This window comes from Carcharodon carcharias, chromosome 13 (assembly GCF_017639515.1).
Source record: "Carcharodon carcharias isolate sCarCar2 chromosome 13, sCarCar2.pri, whole genome shotgun sequence".
NCBI classification, from domain to species: Eukaryota; Metazoa; Chordata; class Chondrichthyes; order Lamniformes; family Lamnidae; genus Carcharodon; species Carcharodon carcharias.
Window position 1 is genome coordinate 125,380,146 of NC_054479.1, and position 24,229 is coordinate 125,404,374.

The 24,229-nt window shown below is 40.0% G+C and overlaps 1 protein-coding gene across 6 annotated transcripts; it reads right to left on the reverse strand.

Annotated features, from left to right (window-relative positions):
• Positions 1–1,115: 1,115 nt before the first annotated feature.
• Positions 1,116–23,064, reverse strand: LOC121285682 (calumenin-like). Of its 6 annotated transcripts, none has more exons than XM_041202351.1 (8): positions 22,938–23,064; positions 19,036–19,100; positions 17,611–17,844; positions 13,459–13,652; positions 10,849–11,015; positions 9,588–9,648; positions 6,336–6,535; positions 1,116–5,081 (listed from the first exon to the last, which is right to left on the reverse strand). In XM_041202351.1, the coding sequence occupies exons 3-8, from the start codon at positions 17,832–17,834 to the stop codon at positions 4,977–4,979; spliced, it is 951 nt and encodes a 316-aa protein (XP_041058285.1). In that variant the 5' UTR covers positions 17,835–17,844; positions 19,036–19,100; positions 22,938–23,064; the 3' UTR covers positions 1,116–4,976. The 6 variants fall into 6 exon arrangements, with proteins under 6 accessions (XP_041058285.1, XP_041058280.1, XP_041058281.1 ...); XM_041202346.1 differs by having other exon boundaries at positions 17,611–17,847; XM_041202347.1 differs by lacking the exon at positions 13,459–13,652 and adding an exon at positions 13,726–13,919 and having other exon boundaries at positions 17,611–17,847.
• Between the last annotated feature and the right edge of the window lie 1,165 nt (positions 23,065–24,229).

Below are 24,229 nucleotides of genomic sequence, written 5' to 3' on the forward strand. Positions count from 1 at the left end.
ACTCTTTTCTTCTCCGCCGATGCTGCCAGACCTGCTGAGTTTTTCCAGGTAATTGTTTTTGTTTTGGATTTCCAGCATCCGCATTTTTTGTTTTTATCTTTTTTTTTTCCTCTTTGAATACTCTGGTAAGGAGCTAAAAGTGACACTTCACTGTCACACTATGCTTTGTGACCGTATGCACTTGTCCTGTAGACTGCAAACTTAAATGAAGCCAATCTGAAGAGACAGTTAGATATCTTAAACTACAGCTATGAAACAAGTTCAATTTTAGAAACCATCCCTCTCAATCTATGATACCCATGGAAACTTCAAGTATATTTTATTCATTTGACATGTGTAAAAGGGTAATTAACTCTGTGGACTTCAATATCTTCTACATACATCATTTTCTCTTAAATTGCTACATTCACATTATTCATGGAAACCAAAAATGTAAACATACACTAATTACACTGAATCCTAAAACACCACAGCTAGAAAGCATATTTATAGCAGGATAAGTCTACATTCTCAATGAAGACAGGAGTTTAAAATGGAACGAGGAATTGAATGACTAAAATGGGGACTGAATTCCATGTGCATACCTGTACCCATATTCCCCCACTTCGAACTCTTTCACCTGAAGACTAAAGTTAGACTACAGTTGGTCGCTACTTCGTGGGCATAGCACAGTTTCAGGACTAGAATATAATCAAGAAAAAGTGACTGGACTCGAAATAATTCATTGGTTGTCAAACACTATAGTAGTTACTCCTGTTGGCATTTGATTGCTGCACTTCATATTCCTATTCAGTTTAGTTTGGAAATCTCTGGTTGGTGCAGTGACACCTGCTGCACTGAAGAGTTTGCAAGCATAGAACTAGACACTGATAAATATAGAAAGCAAATGGTGCAATTGTTCAACAGGTATGAGGGCACAGTACAGAAATTTAAAGCCTGCAAGACTGTTAAAGGCGGGGGGAAAGAGGTCTGATGCAAGAACTACAATTCAAACCTTAAGAGTTGGTGATCCACAATATTCAAGAACTAGGACAAAAAAAACCTGCAAAATAAAAAGTCATGACAAAGAGCACAAGATGGAACTGGGTACTTGGCAAAATAACGAAACAAATCTCTTTACTTAAAAAACACTTTATTGAGGATTAGAAGTCAATTCAAAGCAGACACAGGCAAAACATCTTACACAAAGAAAATGTACTAATGTAGACATATCAAAAACATGAGTTTACTGACACTTCGAATGGGAGTGGCAGCTCAGACCTGCCCTATGGCCACAGGCAGCAAAACTGGATGTTTAAATTGACTTGTGAAAACATATAGCAAACGTGCTGAAAATCCCAGTGCCACACTGCAACTGATTTTCCTCCAAGATCACACCTTCCCTGTCACATGATAAAAGCAGTTTAATTTACAAACATGTGCACCTGCCTCTCCCACCAGCACATGATGCACTCAGATTAGATGGAGCAACAGATTTGGACCCCCATCTGAAACTAAGCCATCTGTTGGTTCTTTCTCCTTTAGTTTTCTCTGCTTACAAAGTGCTGATTCTTCCTAGGACACATTTTTAAGACAATAGTTGTCCATTAATACCTTTCCCATGTAACCAGAGTCAGCTACAGGTATTAAGTGCCGACAGCTATTCAATTCTGGAGACATGACATCCCAGTGCAGACATTCTAAATTGCCCTCGAGCATGGGTGGAAATGTTATTTATGATCTTTTCTTTAAAAACACATACAAATCTCTCAATTCACTGATATAGATGTTGAATAAAAGAGGTTTGTAACAACTGGACTAGATTTAACTAATATTTAAAAAGGAAATTTTACAAAATCTAAATGTATTAACTTCATCTCCAACAAGAAAACAATCTAATCCACTTGTGCTGCATGGCAGGGAGGTTGGCTACATTACACAGGGTTCTGAGGGCGAGGGTATAAAGTTTCAATCACATACTAAAATCATGGTGCTGTTGGTATAAAAGCAGAACGATGAACTATAAAATTACTCCACTGAAGTTAATTACTACAATTCCAGGCATTCTTTTGAAACCCCCCAGTCAGATTTCAGCCTCTAAGTCTCTTCCAGGTATCTGTTAGCCCAGCCTATAACTCACTCGCAGATATCCTTTATGCTATCTATAAACATAATACAAACCTTGATTAGATTCCAGTCCGTAACTGGATGTTACTGCCTGAACTGTCGCACAATACAATTTTGAAAAGAAATCCATTTACTGAGAGAAAGACTCCAATGTCTGGTTAAACCAGGGAGAGATCATCAAAATTGCTGTGGTACGATGCAAGGGAAGGAGATGGTCTTACACTAGAGGCTCAACCTCAAGCCAGGCATCCAAAGGAGATGATGTCTATTAAGATTCTCTTTCATATATAAAAAAAGATGTCGGAGTCTAGTCGCTCTCCTTGTTATGCAATCAGCTCAATGTGAAGTGAAAAGTGATTGACAGTTAGATATCTCCAGGAGCCACATTTGGAACTGTGTCAAACAGAAATGACTCTTCAACTGTCAAAACACAGATTAGAAGTCAACATTTGACATCACTTGACAGGGGCAGGGAGGAAAACAAAAATTGCACAGTTGGAGAACATGAATCCAATTTTCCCTTCAAGAGCTTTAGTGAATGTGGAGACTGAATCCAATGCTCTGAATTGGGCACTTGACTAACGGGCATGGGTAACTCCTCAGTGTCACAGACCAGTTGGACTAAATGGCCTGTTTTGGTGCCCTCATATCTATGTAATCAAAATCATATCATTACTTTGATACAGGAATTGGGAAGAGAGCGCATGGAAGACAGACAAAACACTGCAGCATAAAGTTTTAGTGGTGCAACAAATAAGGTAAGCAAGGAAATGATAGATCTTCAACTCAATCAACAAGAAAGACTGGTCAATGTTTTGGATGCAATGGTTACTGACAACAGCTCTCACTGGAAAAGGTAACTGCCTTTGCTTTCAAATTCTGACTGATGTATGGCTGGCACAGCAGGGGCAAGGAAAGAATCCCACAATTGATTAATACGTGAATATTGCTTCAAGCAGGCTAGACAAACTGCAGTAGGAAAATGTCAGACTATAGCTATTCCTAATATGGTGTGTAGTTTGAAACACCAAAGATACTAAGAATTTTAAGCACATGCCTCTGCAGTCTGCAGGCTAACCACACCACATTGTTGGTGAGTTTAACTTCTATCATACACACAAAAAGGAAACCACACTAAATGTCGTGCAGTAGCTTTGATGCATGTTTCCTTCCCTCAATCCCCACAAATGATTGTTACTTGTGAATTCTTCCACTCACATTCACAAGACTCATGTCTTGTTCCGAAACCTTACACAGTACCATCACCTTTTGAACACCAATTTAGTCAAATGCAAAGAATGCAAATCATAGCCCCAAACTCAAACTAATCTGAAGCACCATCAACAGCAGCCAACTTTTGTTTTCCAGCTCAAATTAAAGGTCATCCACTCAAAACATTGATTGTTTCTTTCCACAATGATGCTGTCTGATCTCCTGAGTGTTTCCAGCCTTTTCTGTTTTTCATCCAACAACGTGGACTGAACAAGAAGAATGCAATCACCATGTGCACATAAATGCACTAATACTAAGAAGAATCAACTACACGTCTCATTGTGTGCACAAATAACACTGAATTTACTTGGTGAACAGATGCAGGTGCTTTTTTAATAGTATGTCACTTCTGTGAATGTTTATATTAAATCTCTCCAAATATACATTTTCTCCTCAAAACACAGGATGGTAAATATAGGACAACAAAATGACCAGCAAAGTTATAGGGCAATACTTCATGTTAACCTTGGACAAAGTTATACTTCTCTGAGGGATGCCTGCTTAGTTTGATGATCAGCAGAATGGACCACCTGCCCCTATCCCAGTGAGGAGATTAACCTGCCTTAGAACAATTGCCACTTGGGTTAAAAACATAGTATACTATTTATTTCTAAACTTTAATATACTAATCTATAGAAGGCGGCATGAGGCCAGTAAAAGGCTCAGAGGTCAGATAAAAAAAGGTATATGATGTTTATTAACGTGATCAATATTTATTATAATTAATATGCTTTCAATGGGGGGAGCCTAACTGGTTCTTGACCAGAGATTGCATCATATGGAAGGCAAGTATCTTTACAGATATTCTGTCCATGTGATCACCTAGGCAGGGAAATTACATGATGGCTCAAGGAGGGGGATAGAAAACAGGGTGAAAAGTGTTTAGTTATAATGCTCCAGCCATCACGAAATATGGGGCAGCCTCATGGACCAGCTTGTTTTTTCTGGCCTTCAATTTCATATATGTTAATAGAATGATTCTACTCCTTCTCACCTTGTTGCAGTACATTACAGGATGGTGGAATGCTCTATAAACACAAATGTAACAGATAGCCAAGGTAATTTACTGAAGGTGTATCTGGTTCCCAGTGCTGGTGTATATACACACACATTAGCTTGAGCCCCAAAATGGTAATTGCACAAATTGCACAAAGACACCTGCTGTTAAGGTATAAATGAGTGGTCTGATCAAAAAACACTTCCATAATCGAAGCATTTCTCAATTTTATACATAAGCAATTGTTCTGGACTGCTATGAAGCAGGTCTTGGACTTTTCTGCAAGTTAAATAGGCTCTGCATGGGATTAGAAGTTCTGAAGTCATCCAATCAAAGAAGAAAAAAAGAAATACAAAAATAAATGTAGTTAGGTTCTACACATACATGGGAAGTAAATATATATCAGTAATTACACATCACTCTCCAGGCACAAGATGGCTGCTTCTTTTCAGCCACCAACCCTCCTCCTCTGCTTCTGAATAAAGCTCATTTAACAACCTGAGAACAGAACATCGAGTTAAACAGCAAGTTGTAAAAAATAAATTATCCCTTCTTTATGGAATGGATTCTTGTTCGTTCTCCGCAGTAGTTATCTACATGCTTAGAACTCATCGTGTCTTACTAAGGCCTCTCCGAAGTCTGTGGCCTGGCTCCCCACAAACAGGTCATACTTTTTGACTATTTCTTCTTTGGTGAGTTTTCCATCCTAGAACAAATTGGGAGGCAAACAATTACAAGCGAGCCACACAATCACAGCAGAACAACTTTTAAGAACAAGAAACGGCCATTAGATCAACAATCTTACCTCTTGGATACATCAATCCCATTCTATCATATCCAACATTCAATCCCTTCTCTCTGGAAATGCATTCAATTGCCTCTTGAACTTACTGAATTCTCCCCTTCAATGCCTTTCCCTCAGCTTATTCCACAATATTTTCCCTTCAAGTGAAAAGATGCTTACTCAACATCTGTACTGACTCTTGAATAAGTTCTGAATTTTTAAAACTAGTCTTCACTGATATTTGAAGTGGAAAAAAACATTAGTCTATGAATTGCATCAATTCCCTCCCTAACTTTAGGGGGAAAAACTATAGCTCACTCTACCCCTCCCATCTACAGTTTCCACTCTCTGATTGACTCCAGTACAGAGAATAAAAACTGATCCCCTACGTCCACTAAGAGTATTCACTGAAAAACTTGGTTGCATATTATCAACCAAATCATTGGTTAGGGCTTCACAGGAGCTAGCAGTCTCTAGAATATCCTCAGTGGTCATATTTAATCTAAAACAGTTAAGATTAGTACCCTATTCTACTATGCAAGGTGCAAAAGCCTGATCACATCTTCAGCTGTAGCCCTTGGAGGCACTTCAATCAGGTGAGAACAACGAGAGCCGATTTCTCTGCCTCCCCTCATTGCTGCTCCATCCAAGTGCAGTGTGATCAGTCCATTTTGTGACAAAATTCACAATTATTTCATGCCTTAATGTTTGCCACTACCTCTCACCCACTTAAAATGAGCCCTTAAAGCCTACTTCTTAGATATTAAGACATGTGACCATAAGCTTGATCAGTGTGGCATGGTGTTCAATTTTATCCATTCTCGTGAAACATCTTGGGGACTTCATACTGTTTTAAAAAGGTGCTGTCTAAACACAAATTGTTAACTTAAGTAAAAAAAAATCACGAGGCGCTCCACAGGACCATTTATCAGACAAACTTAAGTGTGGGCCACATAAAGGGATTTTAGGAGAGGAGACCAAAGTTTTAGAGTATCTCAAAGTAGCGGGGGAAGGTAGAGACAGAGGTTTAGGGAGGGAATTCCAGAGCCTAGCCCCTTGGCAGCTAAAGCTCAGCCAGCTATGGAGGATTGATACATTGCATTAACAGGACTAAATGTTAATAAATGTTGATACAGTTCAATATGAAAAACTGGACAAGCGACGTGCACAGCTCACCTTGTTTTCATCAGATTCGTAGACAAGATGGCGTGCCTCGGCTTCAGCATGGTCATAATCAGCTGGCAAGATCCAGTCTTTGGTTTCATCCTTGTCCATTTTACCATCTTTGTTGCGGTCTCTGAACTCAGTGAACTGCTCACGCTCAGTTTTGACCCACTCTGGCTCATGGCCATCGCTGTCTGCAGTGTACATATCACCTGAAAGGTGAGGGGAGGTCAGATAGGTATGCAACTTTTTCTTTTGATCTTCTGCATGCCTGATTCTAGTTAACAAAACCACTTTTGCCCAATCATATTGGTGCAGTAAGAAAAGTACCAAACTTCCATTTGGTCCAAACTCTGTTCAACAGACAACATACAGCTCTCAGCCCCAAGGGCTCCTTCTCTATATTCTTGTCTGTCAAAGGCGACTTATTGCAGGTAAAACTCAATAGAAAAAAAATGGCCATTTTTTCCTCAGGCACCCCAACATTATCATAAGTGATCAAGTAAAACTCAAGACACCAACTCAACATTGCAATCCACATCATTGAATCTTGACTAGATAATGAATGTAGATGAAATTTCCACAGCCCAATGTCACAAAACTATCAGTTTTCATAATATTGTGGGATATTGAAAGGTAGATTTATGTGTGGTTATGTGGGTGGCTGGATTTAATTGAATTAGAGTCAGATAGACTGCAAGGCTGAAATTATCAAAAGAGGTGTAAAACAAACTTTTGAAATGGCAATGGATAAGCTAGGATGAGGGCTCCAGATAGGGTGTGAAGGCAATTTGCACTTTTAGAGAAGCAAAGGGGTTGTTTGATCAAAGGGATGGTGTAATGCTTACAACTAACAAAACAGAGGCAGAGCAATATGTTTATTTTTCCCAGAAGTGCTGACCATAATGATGATATGAAATATTTTTATATCATGGGAAAAGTAAGTTTCCAAAGACACGTAGCACAATGGGATTTTACACATTAGAGAGAGAGAGAAACATACATAAAGAAGAAGGATGGAAGGCTCGTGGTGGTGGTGGTGGCGCGTGTAAAATCTTATGGTACATCGAGACACAAACTTGGAAGAAGCCCTAGCTACTCTGGAAAAAGTGCTGTTCCAGTAACTAAAATTGTGTTAAAAGCCTTTGGAATTCCATTTGAGTGGATGCTGTGGTAACCTTGCTGAATTGCTTATTTAAATTTAAAATCTGTTTTGGACTGTTGCCTTAAAAAGGGGGTGTGCAGTTGGGAGTCAAGTTAATTAGGAATTTTGGGATTTGTTATAATATCAAGTAACTGTAATCTTATGTAAATGTTTGAATTCTTTGTTAATAAATGCTTTAATTTTTAAAATCTCTAGAGTTGTTAGTGGACTCATCACTTCTGAATTCAGTGCACAAATATTCACATAATAAATACAAATTGCAAAACTGTTACGATAGCGTGGGCAAATTTCCCTTGTAGATTTGGTCCACCTGGCATATATTACCTGCCACATCATAACACCCATCAGTCTAGAACCAATGACTCAGTAACAAGCCATCTTTACCACTAATTAATTGAATCTCTAAGCATTTAACAATCAGTTAATTACAAATCAATCTCTCCTTGGTGTCCCTTGTCAAAATTTACCCCTTGATCAACATCACAAAAACCAATCTCATCACTATCACATTGCTGTTCATGAAAGCTTGCTGTGCACAAATTGGCTGCTGTGGTTGTGAAAGATGCTGTATAAGTGCAACTCTTTCTCCACTTCCTTAGGTGAATGCACCATTCAAAACACTTACTTAGCATGCCCACCCTCTATTCACTCCACCTCAACCCCTTAGCTCACCTCTCCTTCCTCTCTACAGTCCTTGAATAGCTCATCTGAACCAATCTCACCCACTCCTCCAAGTTTGAATCTTCTAGAAACATAGATACCAGGAGGAGTAGCCCATTTGGCCCTGCAAGCCTGCTCCGCCATTCAATATCATGGCTGATCCTCTACCTCAATGCCATATTCCCACTTTCTCTCCATACCCCTTGATGCCCCTAATATCCAAATATTTATCAATTTCTTTCTTGAATGTACTCAGTGATCCGGCCTCCAAAGTGGTAGAGAATTCCACAGGTTGACTGCCCCCAGTGAAGAAACTTTTCCTCATCTCTGTCCTAAATGACCTACCCCGTATCCCGAGACTGTGGCCCTAGGCTGTTCTAGGCTCCCCAACCAGGGCAAACATCCTCTCTGCATCTAGTCTGTCTAGCCCTGTTAGAATTTTATATGTTTCACTCAGATCCCCTCTCATTCTTCTAAACTCTAATGAATACAGGCCCAGTCAAACCAATCTCTCCTCATACAACAGTTCTGCCATCCCTAGTATAAGCCTAATGAACTTTCACTGCACTCCGTGCACCTGCATTCTGTGCAGCTTGCATGCTGTTCAGAGCCCCGAGATGGGCAGACATACCCTATGCAACAGCTACTGCAGCATATTATCCCTCTTTGCCCTTCTTGATTTGTGCCTTTTGGTGTAGTTGACCAATCCATCTTTTACCACCTCATGACCCACACCCCTACAACTGCTCTGTCATTGGTTTCATCTACCCAGCCCTTCTACAATCACTGTTCCTGCACAGTCAGCTCTGCAGAGACTCTCAGGCTCTAGCTGAAGCCTGTTTCTTTTCTCTTAAGTAGGTATACTATCTCTTGGTGGCAACTATACAAGTAAGAGTTCAACTTCCCCAGATGCTTGCCAACAATAAACCTCCACCTTTGAGCTCACAACTTTGCTGTGCGGTCAACTATTAAGCCATGGATGAGTCAGAACTTCCTCTAGCTAAACCTTGGCAAGTCCAAAGCTATCTGTTCAATTCTTGGCTGTAATATTGCATTGGTTCAGATTCCTTCCACAGCTGCAACAACATACACCCTTAAGTGTCAGTTTGACCCCTCGAGACCATCACCAAGATTACTTGCACGTGCACAGGGTCAGCTTACTTATCTTGCTTCACCAACAAGTTTGATTTCCACCCAAGCTTCAACTCTTGTTACATATTTATCCTTGCCAATTGCTGCATCAACCCTAACGCTGGTCAAAATCCTCCAATCTCCTTTATTCCCACATCCTAGTTCATACCCACCCCTCATTAGCCTGTTTTACTATGCAAGCTCTCATGAGATGATGCTACAGCAAAAGGTGCCATACAAACTACAGTCAATAATTGATCAGGTACAATTTTACACTTTAGTTTTTGTTCTTTTTCTGATCTACTTACCAATATACTCCTCCAGATCAATGAATCCATCTCCATTCTTATCGATATCTTCCATGGTTTCCTGCCAGAGAAACAAAACTTTTGCCCATTTTTGTATATAAACTTACAACCATAGGAGGTAGTGTGTCTCAGGACACATAGGAGTTCTGTTTGCTGTTCAAGGTTTGGTCTGTACAAACAGTACAGAGTTTCAAATCCACCAGTCCAAAAAACAGACATTTTAAATAGAGTAAAATTAAAAACATCTGGATAATTTGGCTAGGTGCTGCAATAGCACGGTGCAGTGCCTGACTAGTTGCCGGCTTTGTTGCTAGCGCAACAAATTTGTCTACTCCTATGTTCCAAGCAACCCTTGAAATCTGAAATCCAGCACAGCTTTGGTCCAGAGGTTGCCAGGTTTGAGACACAATACCAGTGTTTAAAAAAAAAAATGGAACTAACACAGCCCATAACGGGAGGAGTCATGTCCTAGGTAAATGTCGAGACAACCAGAGAATTAAAGTTGGTAATGACAGAACCATCAAGCGTTCTCTGGTCAGTCAACTTTATAGAAATTGCCACTGTTGTGGACTCTCCTAGTTTAAAAAGCAAATCACCAGAGAAAAAAAAATGAACAGCCCACAAGGAAAAGTAGCTAAGAACAATGAAAAGTCTCTGTTACTCAAATTGTAACTGGGAAGACAGACTCACACGGAAGGAAGCGAACAGTTTAGGTTTAACGGTGCAGAATGGAGTGTGCTCCCAAACATCCTGCTACACACAATGAAGGTGGAAGGAAAATCTTGAAAATCCAACAAAAAAAAAGGGAAGCATTGCAATTGAGGAGACAAGAACATTTTTGTAGGTTTGTTTCTTTTAGGATTAGCCAAATAGGCCACAGTGGTGTTTTCTGGTTGTGTAGATACCTCACAAATCAACAATGAAAATGTATCACAATCCCCATTGCTCAGTCCCAACCAGTTGCATAGTTCCAAGAAGCCACAGTAGAGTCTATTCTTCTAACCCTCAAACCCATCCCCCATTAGACATTCTTTCAGTTCTTCGGTGTCCTGGTGCATTAAATAATTGAAGTTAGATGAGTACAAAAGGCGAAAGAAAAAAGACATGCTTATAGGATTAGATGAAACAGAGTGGAAGGAGCTTATGTACAGCATGAACCAGCATAGACTAGTTGTGTTGAATGACTTTTTTCTGTGCTATGAATACTACATAATTTTTAAGTTAGAGTTGGGGGAAAACAATGCATTATCAAAGCACTGACCAGCACGACAATGTCCTTCATGTGGTCATATTCTTCTGGGTGCAGGAAGGCAGTGAACTCCTCTTTTGTGGCAAACAGGTCACCATTCTGGTCAGCCCTTTTGAACCGACGCTCATCTCTTGCCATCATTTGTTTGTAGTTGTAGCCATCATCAGCATCCACGTCATCTGTGAAGATCAAATGGGTGGGGAGGAAAAAGGTCAAGAGGGGAGAATAATTCCAACATTAGTAAACCGGTTGAAAACAGAGACAGTGAATGACCAAAGAGAATGTCAGGTTCCAGATAGAAAGTTCAGTAACTGACATTGACTGACTACTGAAGCAAGAAGTGTGTTTCTACATCAGTCCTTGAAGTACTTCTTTCTTGCCTTTGGTGCAACGCACAGTAGGAATCTCTGCTCAGAACAGGACTTTGCATTGTCAAGTTACAATGCAATGAAAGGAAAACTTGGTCATTCTTTTAAAAGGGGCTACTGCAATTGGTGGTTTCCACAATTCCAAGATATTGGCCCATTGAAAAAAAAATCAAAATGTCATGACTCATTTCCAGTCAATTTTCCTTCCATTCATAGAAAAAGCCTGCTCAACAGGAAAAGAGTTTGGTTTCATCTTATCAAGTTAGCTGACATCAGGACATTGCAATTGGCCTTGGTGACAAGGAGGAAGAGGGGAACAGGAAGGTGATGGAAAAACATGCTTCCACCCACCAAGATCAACACTTGGGGGATCTATCAAGTCTTGGAACTGACAAGTTGACAGTTTGTTACGACTGAGGTCACTTAATATGAAAAGGCACTAATTTACCCTATTCATGCATTTAAGTGTTAGCCACTTCATGATGCAACAGTAGACAATTAGTGATTGTTTGCACACCGCGTGCTAAACTTTGGGAAACATTATGCAAAACACAAAGACTGGCTAATACAGCATTCTAAATTGCACATAGAATGCACTGTCCATAATTCAATCTATAACATAACCCTGTAACAAATAATGTAACCAAAACTACAACTCAAGGGACTTTTTCCATGCGATTCACCAACTCAATTCACCCACCGTCAACAGGCAGAGATCCAAGTTAGAATATTTAGTTGCACAGGCCCTTACATTTCTGCTCACAGCACACTGATGTACAGAAGTGGCAAGTCAACATTTAAAAAAATAATTACACAAGATAGATTTGTGTGGCTCAATGGTCAAAAACCATCTCATTGATTAGACTTGCACGTGATCATTGGCTAATACATTTACTATAGAGCAGTTATAAAACTTTGAAAAGGTGCTACATTTATTCAAGGTTTCCCCTTCTCCATTATTCTAAAACTCTGAACTTTTAAAAGTGGCTATGTATATTAATATAACCGATCAACACCACATTTATTCCAGCTAAATTTGCTGTATCTGATCATATGGTATAAGACAATAAAATATTGTATCCAAAACAAGTAAAATTTCTCTTTACACAATCATTGCTGTTAGTTCCAAAGAATGGTAAAATTTTATTAATATTTGCTGGAGATAGAACGGATCTACACAATTTAGATACAAGGAGATGCAAGGTTTATGCAGAAAGATGTACCTGAAGTAAAAAAGTCAGCCGTGATCTTACTATATGGTGGAACAGGCTCAGATAGCCTACTCTTGCTCCAACTTATGTTCTTAGACCAAATAAATTAAAACTCCCTCTACAGGGTCCAACCTCACAGCCATTTCATAGCTGCTCAAACGAGTATCAATTTTTTGAATTTGGAGCTTGGTACGCAGTGAACCTACAGCCAAGAGGAGCTGAACTGTAACCATCTAAAGCTATTAGGCATACCCTACAACCAAGCAAAAGGAGACTTCCATCACAGAGTGATCTATTGGTCTTAGAAGTGGAAAGACGTTTAACTCCCCAAGTCTCAACATCCACAGTACAAAAGAATTCAAAGACTTAGTGAGTGCAATGAGGTGGAGGCAACATTCTGAAAGGATTGTGGTAGTGAGTGGAACTGTGGAAACTCTGAAGGGAAGTAACCTGGAGAAAGGTGCAGCCATTCTACATCACTACTCAGCCTTAAAGTTAGAGCCATCTAGCGGTGAAATAATGAAGCACTTTTTCCACACAAAAGGGTAGTAGAAATTTGGAATGTGCTTCCCCAAAAACACCTAAGGCAGCAGCTGGGTTAATTGAAATTTAAGACCGAGATTGGTAGAATTTTGTTAGACAAGGATATGGAACAAGGTTGGCTGAATGGAGCTGAGGCACAGACAAATCATCCATGATCTAAACGAATGGCAGAACAGGCTCAATGGCTTATTCCTGTTCCATGATCAAGTAGCCAACCAAGTCACTGATACTTTACACGTGTATAAAGTAGAGAGAATTATGAATGCAATTTTTCTGATGGCGTGAATTTGTATTGCTGAATTACTGACCTCCACAAGGGTAGCTTAGAAGTTGAAGTCTCCAGTAATGCCAGGAGAATTCATAGATACTGAATCACTCCTACAACTCACAGCTGAGTATTTACCAAAATTCCTCCTTTTGTTTACGGCCACTAACCCTTTCCCTTTATTATTTGCATGCAGCTCATTGTCTGCCCACCCCCCACCCCCGCTGCTCCTTACCCAGGTAGTAGCCGTATGTTACGTTTCTGTATTCCTCCCAGGAGACAAGCCCATCCTGGTTACTGTCGAAATCTGGCCACTGGCGCCCAACATTCTCGAAGATGTACCTCTTCTGAGCCCGCTTTATCCAGGCCTTCAGCTCTGCCTCCGTCACAAATCCGTCCTTATCCTCATCTATTTTATCTACTATCATTCTACAAAGAGACAAAAAATGTGTAGATGGCAGGGTCAGACTCTGAACCTTAAAGGGCTGTCAAAAAAACCTACCTAACAGGGACCCATAGGTCGCATTTTTGTACTCTTCCCAGGACACGAGGCCATCGTTGTCTAGATCATGACCTTTCCACTGACGGTCGACATCCTCATAAATCCAACGCTTTTGTGCAAATTTAATCCATTGCTTAAGCTCCTCCTCTGTAACAAACCCATCCTTGTCTCCGTCGATTTTATCTACAATTTTTCTGTTGGGAGAGTCAGAAAACCCGGGAAAGATTAGGAAAGGAGCTTGGCGAAGCTGATCAACAGGTACTTTTAATGTTCGATGTAGGGGATTATGGTGCATTACACAGAAATTGATACTTCAGTGGGGTGCACTTGCTAATTACTTTACTCTTACAGCTACCTTAAATCAAGATCAGGGTATGGTGATTTATGGGTAAGAGACAATAAAATTCCAGTTGTTGATTTAATTGAAGACCAGATAGAACAGTGCTGACATCCAGAGGATCCCTGTTTAATATTTAGAGTACTATCAGCTGCAGGAGTACTGCCTAGATCTCAATTTTTCAGCACCCTTTAATATAAAGTATCCTTATTGAAGATAGCTTGGTCTACTGCGCAGGTATAGGGATAGGAAAGGACCATATAGCATCTAAGCAAAAAAAATGGACATAGCCTTCAAATTATCAGATGTTAGTACTATTCCAAGGCACCAATTTTACAAATAGGCCTGCAATAGGGTGCCAACTTCCCCCAGGGCAGTGACTAACGCTGGGTACGACTCTGCATGTGCAGGGTCCCCTCCAACATTTCATCCAAGTGGCTATTCTTCATGAATGCCCATTTACTTGACTAAAGGGGGTAAAAATGAGGGACGATTGGGTTCACTACGTCCAAATCCTACCTTCACCAGTTGCCAACATACTTTACGTACTAGACCATTTGTTCAAGGATCAATCTTGGTTCATTTTTTAAATTCACCAGCAGAGATAAACAGGTCAATTGAAATGTCCCCAATGCTCCCAAGCTGGAATCAGCCAACTGTATAAACCAGTTTCTGAATGAAGAAACTTCCCGGTTTTAATGGTTTAGTAACTACCAGGAAACCTAAAGGATAAATTTAAAAAAGGACTTACATAATTTATTCTTCACCCGTAGAACCAGAGTTCAAATCCAGCTTCATTAGTAGAATATCACTCAAAGTCACAAAGGTGTTGAGCATATGCAGACTCAACCATGTAGCAAGTGACCACAAATGTTCACAACCTTTAACTCAATAAAGTCTCTCAGATTGCTGGAGTGGGGAAAATATCAGAATGATGAAAAAGGGGATGCTAAAATCAGAGTACAGTTTTTTAAACTTTACACAAAAACACTGACCTGGTCTGGGGGAAACTTAGTGCTATGCTTACGTGTACATTAAATTTGTTGGGATACTGCACATTGCATTTTTTGGACAGTATTAACAATTGGATACATTTGTTAAATGAGTTACACGGTAGCAGAAGAAAATGAGGGCTGCGTTTGCTGCCAATTTCACACATGCAGTGTTCTGGTGTTTTCAGTGCTCCATAGCTTTACAGCCATCACTGACAGCTGAGATAGAATATTTATGATCTCTCATGACAGTCGCCTCCAACAAAATGAATGGGATTCCTGCTACTGCTATCAATTTTACCAACAGTTAAATCACAATCTAACGATCTAAGTCTGTATGCTATATGGTTTGACTAAGGAAACTAAGCAGTAGCTGTTTCGCGTAAATTTTAAATATACACTACTTGAAATCTGCTCTCAGTATCAGGACAGGGATCAGCTCTTTCCCAAGAGACATGGATGGCTCTGAGAAGAGCCTTTGGGTTCAGATGTTTGCAATTTGCTCAGGCTGTTTCGCTTCTTTCCTTTCTTAAGCTGCATTCTTAGCCTTTGCTGCTTTCGTTTTGGGCTTGGCCATAAGATTTTTAAAAATCTTTAACAGGCTTGGTGCAGCAGAGTGGCATCTGTACAGATCAGTGCACATGGCCATTTTGCATTGAGAGGAGGCACATTGGAAAATGAATGGTCAAGGTCCAGTGCGTGCCATTAATAAATTCAAGTTAATAATTCTTGCATTCCAACTTGGACTCCAATTTAACTGAATTTCTGTTAAAGATGAGACAACTCATATTTACAGCACCTTTAACGTAGCAGAACATTTCATGGCACTTCACTAACAGTCTGACAAAAAGCAGAGATAGGAAGGGAATTAGGAGATGTGGCGGTACATTAAACTAGATTTCTGATGAGGCTTGTATAGGTGAGGAAGGAAGTAGCAAAGGCTCTGGGCAGCAATGGGTAGAGGAAGGAACTGTTCTGTGACTGACGGTTAGTTGGGTGAGTCAACACTTAGATCAGAATTGAAAGTGCAGAATATATAAGCTGCGATGTAGGGCTCAGTGTAAAAAAACAAAGATGTAAATTTGAAGGCTTTAAGTCAATGCCCTGAGGGATACAGAACTTGCAAAGTCGTAAAATCAAAGGGCTGTTTTTTTCCCCACAGGGGCAAGTTGCTCAAGTGTTGACTCGAACAAAAGTTTAAGTCACAAGCTGCGGAACAAGGCCATGCTCTGTAAGGAAGCAAATGAAAGCAAAAGCACTCAGTTTCAACTCAACTTCAGAATGCTGGTGAACAAAACCAGTTAAAGTATGTCCTAGTGATTCACTGTTATACAATGAGCTTAAAAAGAGAGCTAGTTACTCGGAGTTAACACGCATTTTCATCACATTTTATTTTCAGAAGAAAAAGGAGACTCCATTCTCTATTCAGGTGAAGGTGACAATTCTTGCTCAGATTAGTTCCACGTGCAAACACCGCCACCCCCACCCCATACCTCACCCGTGTGGTCATTCTTCATGTGCAAATCTAAACAGTGAAATATTGAGATTATGCGCCCTCAGTACCTGAGCAATTTTCCTATGGGAGCCTTTGGACAATGATCACCGTTGAGTACCTCATAATTTCACCTCCTCTTCCTAGCTCAGGAGCTAGCTGCAACCCACCACCTCCTACCAACCCAGGCAAGATCAACAAACTCAGATGATCCAACCTGAGAAAGTGCTCTCTGGTCATAGTCCAGTAGATACCTCAGTTTAGAGGCAAGACTGGATCGGAAACAGGTCAATTAAATCTCAATGGCAACAGTACACCATCAAAAAAAATTGTTGCTCTGTGTAGAATTACAAACCAATCTCTCAGGGAAAATAATCCATTCCTCCTCCACTAAAAATATTCCAAATGAACTTTGTTCTTCAACCATCAGGTTATAGTTTCCATTGGGAGCATAAATCAAAAAGAGAGCACCTCCCAGGTTCTGTCGAAGGGTCATGAGGACTCGAAACGTCAACTCTTTTCTTCTCCGCTGATGCTGCCAGACCTGAGTTTTTCCAGGTAATTCTGTTTTTGTTTTGGATTTCCAGCATCCGCAGTTTTTTGTTTTTATCTCAGCTAAATGACCTAGCTGCTCACGTTTCTTCAGAGAAAGCCAGCAACTGAACTATTGTAATCTTGTTCTCCTTATTTTAAAAGCATTTAAAAAAAGTCAAAATCCGGATAATTAGAACTGATTTGAAGTTTCTAACCTTATTGCTGTTGGTGACCAACAGCCAAGGAGAATCACCTATTTAAACAGTGGGGGTTAAAGAACCCGTCTCCCTACACTATTAATATTGACACATTCAACTCCCACAGGAGGAACCTGTTACATCTACAATGGTATAGAATGCAAATGCCACCACCAAGTCCCCACATATCTAGTGGTAGAGATCCAAACTCAGAATACAGCATTTATTATTCCAAATTAAACAAAAGTTGGCAATGAGAGATAGATACATAAGTACAACTTTTCTAATGCAAACCATTATTTGTTAAATATTTTCTGACATGTTCTTACACACCCAAGCCTTTCTTTGCTCTCCTCAGGAGTGAGCTGGTCGAATGTCTTTGCCTCCTCAGCTCCAAGGAAGGCATCGTGGTCGTATTCAAAGTTCTCAGAGTCATCATGCACCTTGTCACTCAGCTCCTTCTCATGGAAGGTACGATCCTTCTTTTCAGTGGGTTTGCTCAGAGCATAAACACCACACATGGTCAAATACAGAATCAGCTTTGTTAAACCCATCATGTCTATTGTCCTTCTGAAAGGAAAAAAAAGAGTATTAAAGCCCCCCCAAAAATTGGTCTATGTTGTGTGAATGCACATGGTGTTGAGAAATGAAGAGAAAATAATTGAAGCCTTTTCCTTGCTTTACAATTTAGAAAAAAGCAAACAAATGCTGGAATTCAAATTAAAAACAAAATGCTGGGTACCAAGGCACCTGAGAAAAAGGTTAACATTTAAGGTCAGATGCCTTATAAGAGCACTGATCGAGTTTTGTTCAACTGCCTTATTATTTTGCCAGGTCTTCCCATGCAGCTAGCCAGACAGGGCGTGCCTGTGCCAGTGATCTTGTAGTTGATTTACTGGGAGATACAGTCTTGGTGGAGTCATTTTAAATGCATCTGTTTCTTCTTTCTCTTGAGCAAATATTCTCGTACCACTTTTACACTTCCAAAAAGATTCCAGTTCCTGGTTGCCATCTAGTAACTAACACTTGCTAGAAGTGTGCACGTGGATGATCGTTATGGCCAGGATCTAATTTTGGCTGCAATGCCTCCAAATGTTAACGCTTATTGTTTTATGTTGGCCATTTTGGTGATGTACTACAGGACATTTGGCATCCATGGGCACTGCATTCCACAGGAGATAGCAGTTTCAGGAGAGGGGGAGAAAATTACAGGGAGGAAAAAAAGCTAGGCATCAAAAGTGTCAGCCTAAGCTGACAAAAGTTCAGTGTAATACCAAACAAGTGCTGCAATATTGGAGGTAGTTTTTAAGATGAAAAACTATAAGAGGCTGGGGTGGACTTAAAAAAGATCTTATTGTGCTATTGAAGAGGAGCTGGGGTGTTCTCCAGGTGTCCTAGCCAACATTTATCCCTCCACCAACATCAAAGATTACTTAACTGGTCATTTATCTCATGCTGTACTGAAATCAGCTGTCGCATTTCCCTACAAAACAATAGTGACTGCACTTCAAAAAAGAATTTATAGGCCATGAAAAGGTTCGAATGTCCCGAGGACATGAAAGGCACTATATAAATGCAAATCATTTCTGCCGTAAGCAAACTTAACCAAAGCAGTAGATTTTAAAACTCAATTTTCTTAATTATCTTTTCGTAAAATCACTGATCAGAGTTCTTACTTTAAATCCTGTTTTACAGTTACAATAAAAATCTGGGTAGTATAATTTAATATTTAACAAAAAGCAAACCATATCATCTCACCACAAGTTTTCAATTCTTCACCCCTCAGCTTGAATTACTGAAAAATGGTTTCAGCACTTTCTTATCTAAGAGAAATACAGGAAAATCACCACTTGAAACAACAAACAAAAGCCTAAAAGTAACTAATTAGATTTATAAAAACGACCCAACAAGAAAACCAAATACTTGCTTATGAGCTCTCAGCTCATATAAAAAAGGTGGAAAAAGATGAAGATAACCCCAGGCCAAATACTGCTAAGAATTCGCCAGGATTCAATACTGAACAAATGTTCAACATAACTGCCAAATACAGCCATAAAAATGTCTATTAGCTATGATTTAAATCTTTCTGGACAATTAAATCTCAATCATTGCAGGTTACCAGAAGATGATCATTCCTTCCTTTATACACGTGAGCACTCTTGTTTTGATCACCTCTTTCTTCTGCTCTGCCCCTCCCAAACTCACCACTTTCTTTTCCTACCAGCATTTGCATATCCCTGTCCCACTATAAACAAATTATTTCCTTAGTTTGCATCATATGCATTTCTTGAACCGTTGCCATTTCTCTGCAACTCTTGTACAGATTGCTTCATTTTCAGGCTTATCCACATTCCCTCCTGATCTGACAACGATGTTCTTCAATGTGCTGCCCTACTCTATCCCCTCTCCACAAATATGCTGGGCATGTAAACCCCTAATTAACACCGTGCTCTAAAACCTTGATCAGTCTCTACTGTAACAAGCTAGTAGTATGTATGAAGAGTTCATACCTCAGTGCAACATTACAGCTCCCTCATTAATAAACTGAGGTGCAGCTTCATGCATAACCCAGCTTTCCTTACATAATTATTACATAATTTTAGTCTTACAGCTTGCTCGGAGAAAATCCAGCACCAATGGTGGCAGAGGTAATATCACTGGCCTATAATCCAGAGGCTCAAGATAATGTTCTGAGAACATGGGTTCAAATCCCATTTAAATTCAATTAGTTAATAAATTCAGTTAACAAACCTGGAATTAAAAGCCAATTTCAGTAATGGTGACTATGAATCTATCACCAATTGTTGTAAAAACCCATCTGGTTTACTAATGTCCTTTAGACGTACCTAGAATAGTTACAGCACAGAAGGAGGCCATTTAGCCCATCTTGCCCATGCCAGCCCGAGGACACGAGATGCCCTTTCTAATCCCACTTTCCTGCACCTGGCCCATAGCCCTGCAGCTTACAGCACTTAAGGTACAGCTCCAGGTACTTTTTAAAAAAGAGTTTAGAGTTTCTGCCTCTACCACCAACTTGAGCAGCGAATTCCAGACACTCACTACCCTCTGCATAAAAAAGTTCTTCCTCATGTCCCCCCTACACCTTCTGCCACTTATCTTGAATCTATGTCCCCTGGTTCTAGAATTCTCCACCAAGGGAAACAAGTTTATCCTGTCCACTCTATCTATTCTCCTCATACGTAACTCCAGACTCACAGAAACATGATTGACACTTAACTGCCCTCTGAAATGGCCTAGCAAGCCACTCAGTGGTACCAAAAAGCTATAGAAAGGATTGCAGCAGTTCAAGGAGGCAGCTCACCACCACCTTCCCAAGGGCAATTAGGGATGAGTAACAAATGCCAGTGACACCTACATCCCATGAAAGAATAAGTAATGAAAATAACATAGCAAAGTAATAACCAGCATTGTTTTGTTTTATGATGATAATTCCTAATGCTGTTAGCCTTATAACAAACAAGGGGAATATAAGCCATCACATTTAAATGCGATCTGTTTACCCTCCAAGACAATCAAATCATCACTAAGTTGTCCCCAGCACTAGTACATAGCCCACTGTCATACAGTTCACAACGCTCTCCAAAATCCAAGCTTTTATGCTACATTGATCACAGCGTGCAGCACACACAGCAATCTCAACACATTCACCAATGTGTTTCATTGGAAGGTTGGGGCGGTGCTGCTGAGGTTAGAATTTTTCAAGGTCGGGTCTCACTATTGCTGAAAGCACCTCCTCTCCTTTCTACTGCCACATTGGTCTCCTTACTTACATTATAACGGTGACTACACTTCAAAAGTAGTTCATTGGCTTTAGGACATCCTGAGGTCACGAAAGGCACAATATAAAATGCCAACCCCTCTTTATTGTTACATCAAATTACAAAGATCACAAGTGGGTTTATTTCAGACTTCGAGCACAATTACTTGTAATTCAATACCACTTTTTGATAACTTACCACAAAAAGGAAGCACTGAAACTTTCACAAGTCTTATCAGATATTACTGACAAAGATAAATTTGTCTATCGCACTCACCCTCTGTAATATGAATTTACATGGTTACAATTATATGGGTTAATAGGCCAAGTGCAAAATTCAGTACCCATTGACTACTTAATTCTCAAATAGCCATTGCCTCACACTGTTTACAAACACTGTATTTATCCATATTTCAAACAGCGGAGGAGGGATATCATATCAACATTCTCAAAACACCTGTCAACACAAAATTATATACACATGGCAAGATTAGAGCTCCCTTTCCATGCATGCAAGTGAAATCATACTCCTTTCCCTAACTATTCACATTCCTGAAGGCACCAAATCTGACACCTTAAAACGGTAATACTTTAGGGGAAGAACTACTTCTGGTTATGTGCATCATCAATACCAAGGCGTCATAGCCAAATGCAACACTACACCATTCCACATTCCACAGCTCGCAGGAAAGAGAACTTGACTGATATTCTTCTCCCTAGTTCAAGGATGCTGAGCCAATTACTACATCCTGGCAGAGATCAGGCAACTGAGCAGGGGATCAAACTTGGGAACCTAGCTAGCAGATAGACTTCATTTCACATTGGGTAACAAATCTTTCAGTTTGATCCAAGCACAAAGGTAGGTTGAGGGTCAAATTAAGATGGTCTCCTTGTCTGAGAGAAAGTGAGGATAAGGGTAGCATATTAATATTTAATTAACCCAATTAATTTGTTATAACATTTAAAAGTTAGTAATCTAGGGAATGCCTTGATTAGCCACATCATTGCTGTCAATTTCTGAAAAAACAAACACCTGCCACACAATCTATAATTAGCCTGGTCTCAACTCAAAAAATAAATCTGAGGGAGTAAAGCAAAGTCTTCTGAACAAGATATTAAACCTAGGCTGCATCTACCCTCAAAGATGGACATAGAAGATCTGACAATACTATATAAAAAGAAGAGATTCCTAATGTTCTGGCCAATATCTAAACCTTAATCACCCAAACAAATTACCTGATCATTTAGCTCATTGCTGTTCTAGAACCTTGCTCTGGACAAATTGGTTGCTGTCTCTACATACCTTACAACAATGACTACATATCAAAAATATACTTCTTTGGAACACCCCAAGGTCATGAAAAGCACAAGGTTTTTCTTCACCAAAGATCTAAAATGATCTAACTTGGAAGTTAGAAACAAAGAAAGCAATAAAAAGTCTTTAACTACTCTGGTTAAGGTATAATTTAACCTACTTTTGACCCACCATCAAATTGAAAAAGATCAAAAGTGGGGAAATCCAATTGCAAGTACAAAGGTCAACCCTCTAACACATTCGCAAAAGGCAGACTTGCCCTATGATCCTATGGTTTAAATTAATTAGGTAAAACAGTGTTGTAATATTGAACAATTACCAATTTAACGGTTTAAGTGCAATTTACTACAAATTCATCTCCGATGCAAAATTAAAGCATACAATGAAGCTTAATAATGTAAATTAAACAGCTACATTATTTTTGTAAATATTAAATTCAAAATTTTCCCATGGAAAAGCAACATTAACCCTATAATAGCGAGGGTCGCAACCATCTTCCAATCAACTGAATAGTTAATTAGTGTACTAATCTTTAGCATTAACGCATTAATTACAAATTATCATTACCAAATCTCTCACCCCTTCTTCTGTCTTCTAGCCACTCTCTAAAGGGGTCTACCGGAAATTGCCCACCCCTGCACCAAAACGGAAACAAACCCGTTACTATTAACCAATCACCGCTCGCCTCCTGCATGCCCGCATCTCTTCTGACGTCACGTAGGTCGGTCCCCATTGGTCGGTTATTGCGCGGGCTGCCATTGGTCGCAAACCGCCACGTCGCGCGCCCAGTTGTCTCGCTACGTGGGCAAGCGCGAGTTCTAGTGTACGCGCCGACGCAGTTACGTCACCCATTTCGACAATGGTGGGTCGCCATGGGAAACGAGGGCGGGGCCGCAGATCTCAACGCCTTAGATGGAGCTGATATCTGGAGTGATGGTGGTAGATTGTGAGGCAATTTTTTTTAACTGTAAATAAATTGTATTTATTTTAAAGCTGGTAATATAACTGATTAATTGGTGTACTGTTGGAAAATTAGAATTAAATGGAGTTTACAGCCCAGAAACAGGCCATTCTTCCCAACCGGTCCGTGCTGGCGCTTTCAGCTCCACACCAACTTCCTCTCATCCAACTTTAGAAGCAGCCATAACCTCATGCTCATATCTTTATCCAGTTTTCCCTTAAATGCACCGTTATGAACTGCTTATTGTAGCAAGTTTCACATCATCACTCTGGTAAACAAGTTTTTCCAAAGTTCCCCATTAGTCAGTAATAAATCTATCTACATTTGGTATTGTCACTGGACCAGTAATAGCAATAGTATTTTGGCTGGGCTAGTAATCCATGGACCCAGGGTACTGCTCTGGGGACTCTGGTTCGAATCCCGCCACGGCAGATGGTGGAATTTGAATTCAATAAAAATGTGGAATTAAAAGTTGAATAATGACTGTGATACCATTGTCAATTGTTGTAAAAATCCATCTGGTTTACTAATGTCCTTTAGGGAATCGTCCTTACCTGGTCTGGCCTACACGTGATTCTAGACCCACACCAATGTGGTTGACTCTTACAAGCTCTCTGAAATGGCCTAGCAAGCCACTCAGTTGCATCAGACCGCTACAAAGACACAAAAAAGGGATGAAACTGGAAGGACCACCTAGGCACCAGAAACAACAACGGTAATCTCAGCCCTGTCGCCCTTGCAAGGTCTTCCTTACCAACATCTGGGGGCTACTGCCGAAATTAGGAGAGCTGTCTTACAGACTAGTCAAGCAACAGCCTGACATAATCATTCTCACGGAATCATATCTTACAATGTCCCAGACACTACCATCACCATCCCTGGGAATATCCTGTCCCAT

Coding starts and splice junctions, on each gene's coding strand:
- LOC121285682 (XM_041202351.1), bottom strand. CDS start 17,834: ATGATGGGTTTAACAAAGCTGATTCTGTATTTGACCATGTGTGGTGTT. Junction 6,536..9,587: donor TGATCTGGAGGAGTATATTG/GTAAGTAGATCA, acceptor CTCACCTTTCAG/GTGATATGTACACTGCAGAC. Junction 5,082..6,335: donor ACGAATCTGATGAAAACAAG/GTGAGCTGTGCA, acceptor AATTTGTTCTAG/GATGGAAAACTCACCAAAGA.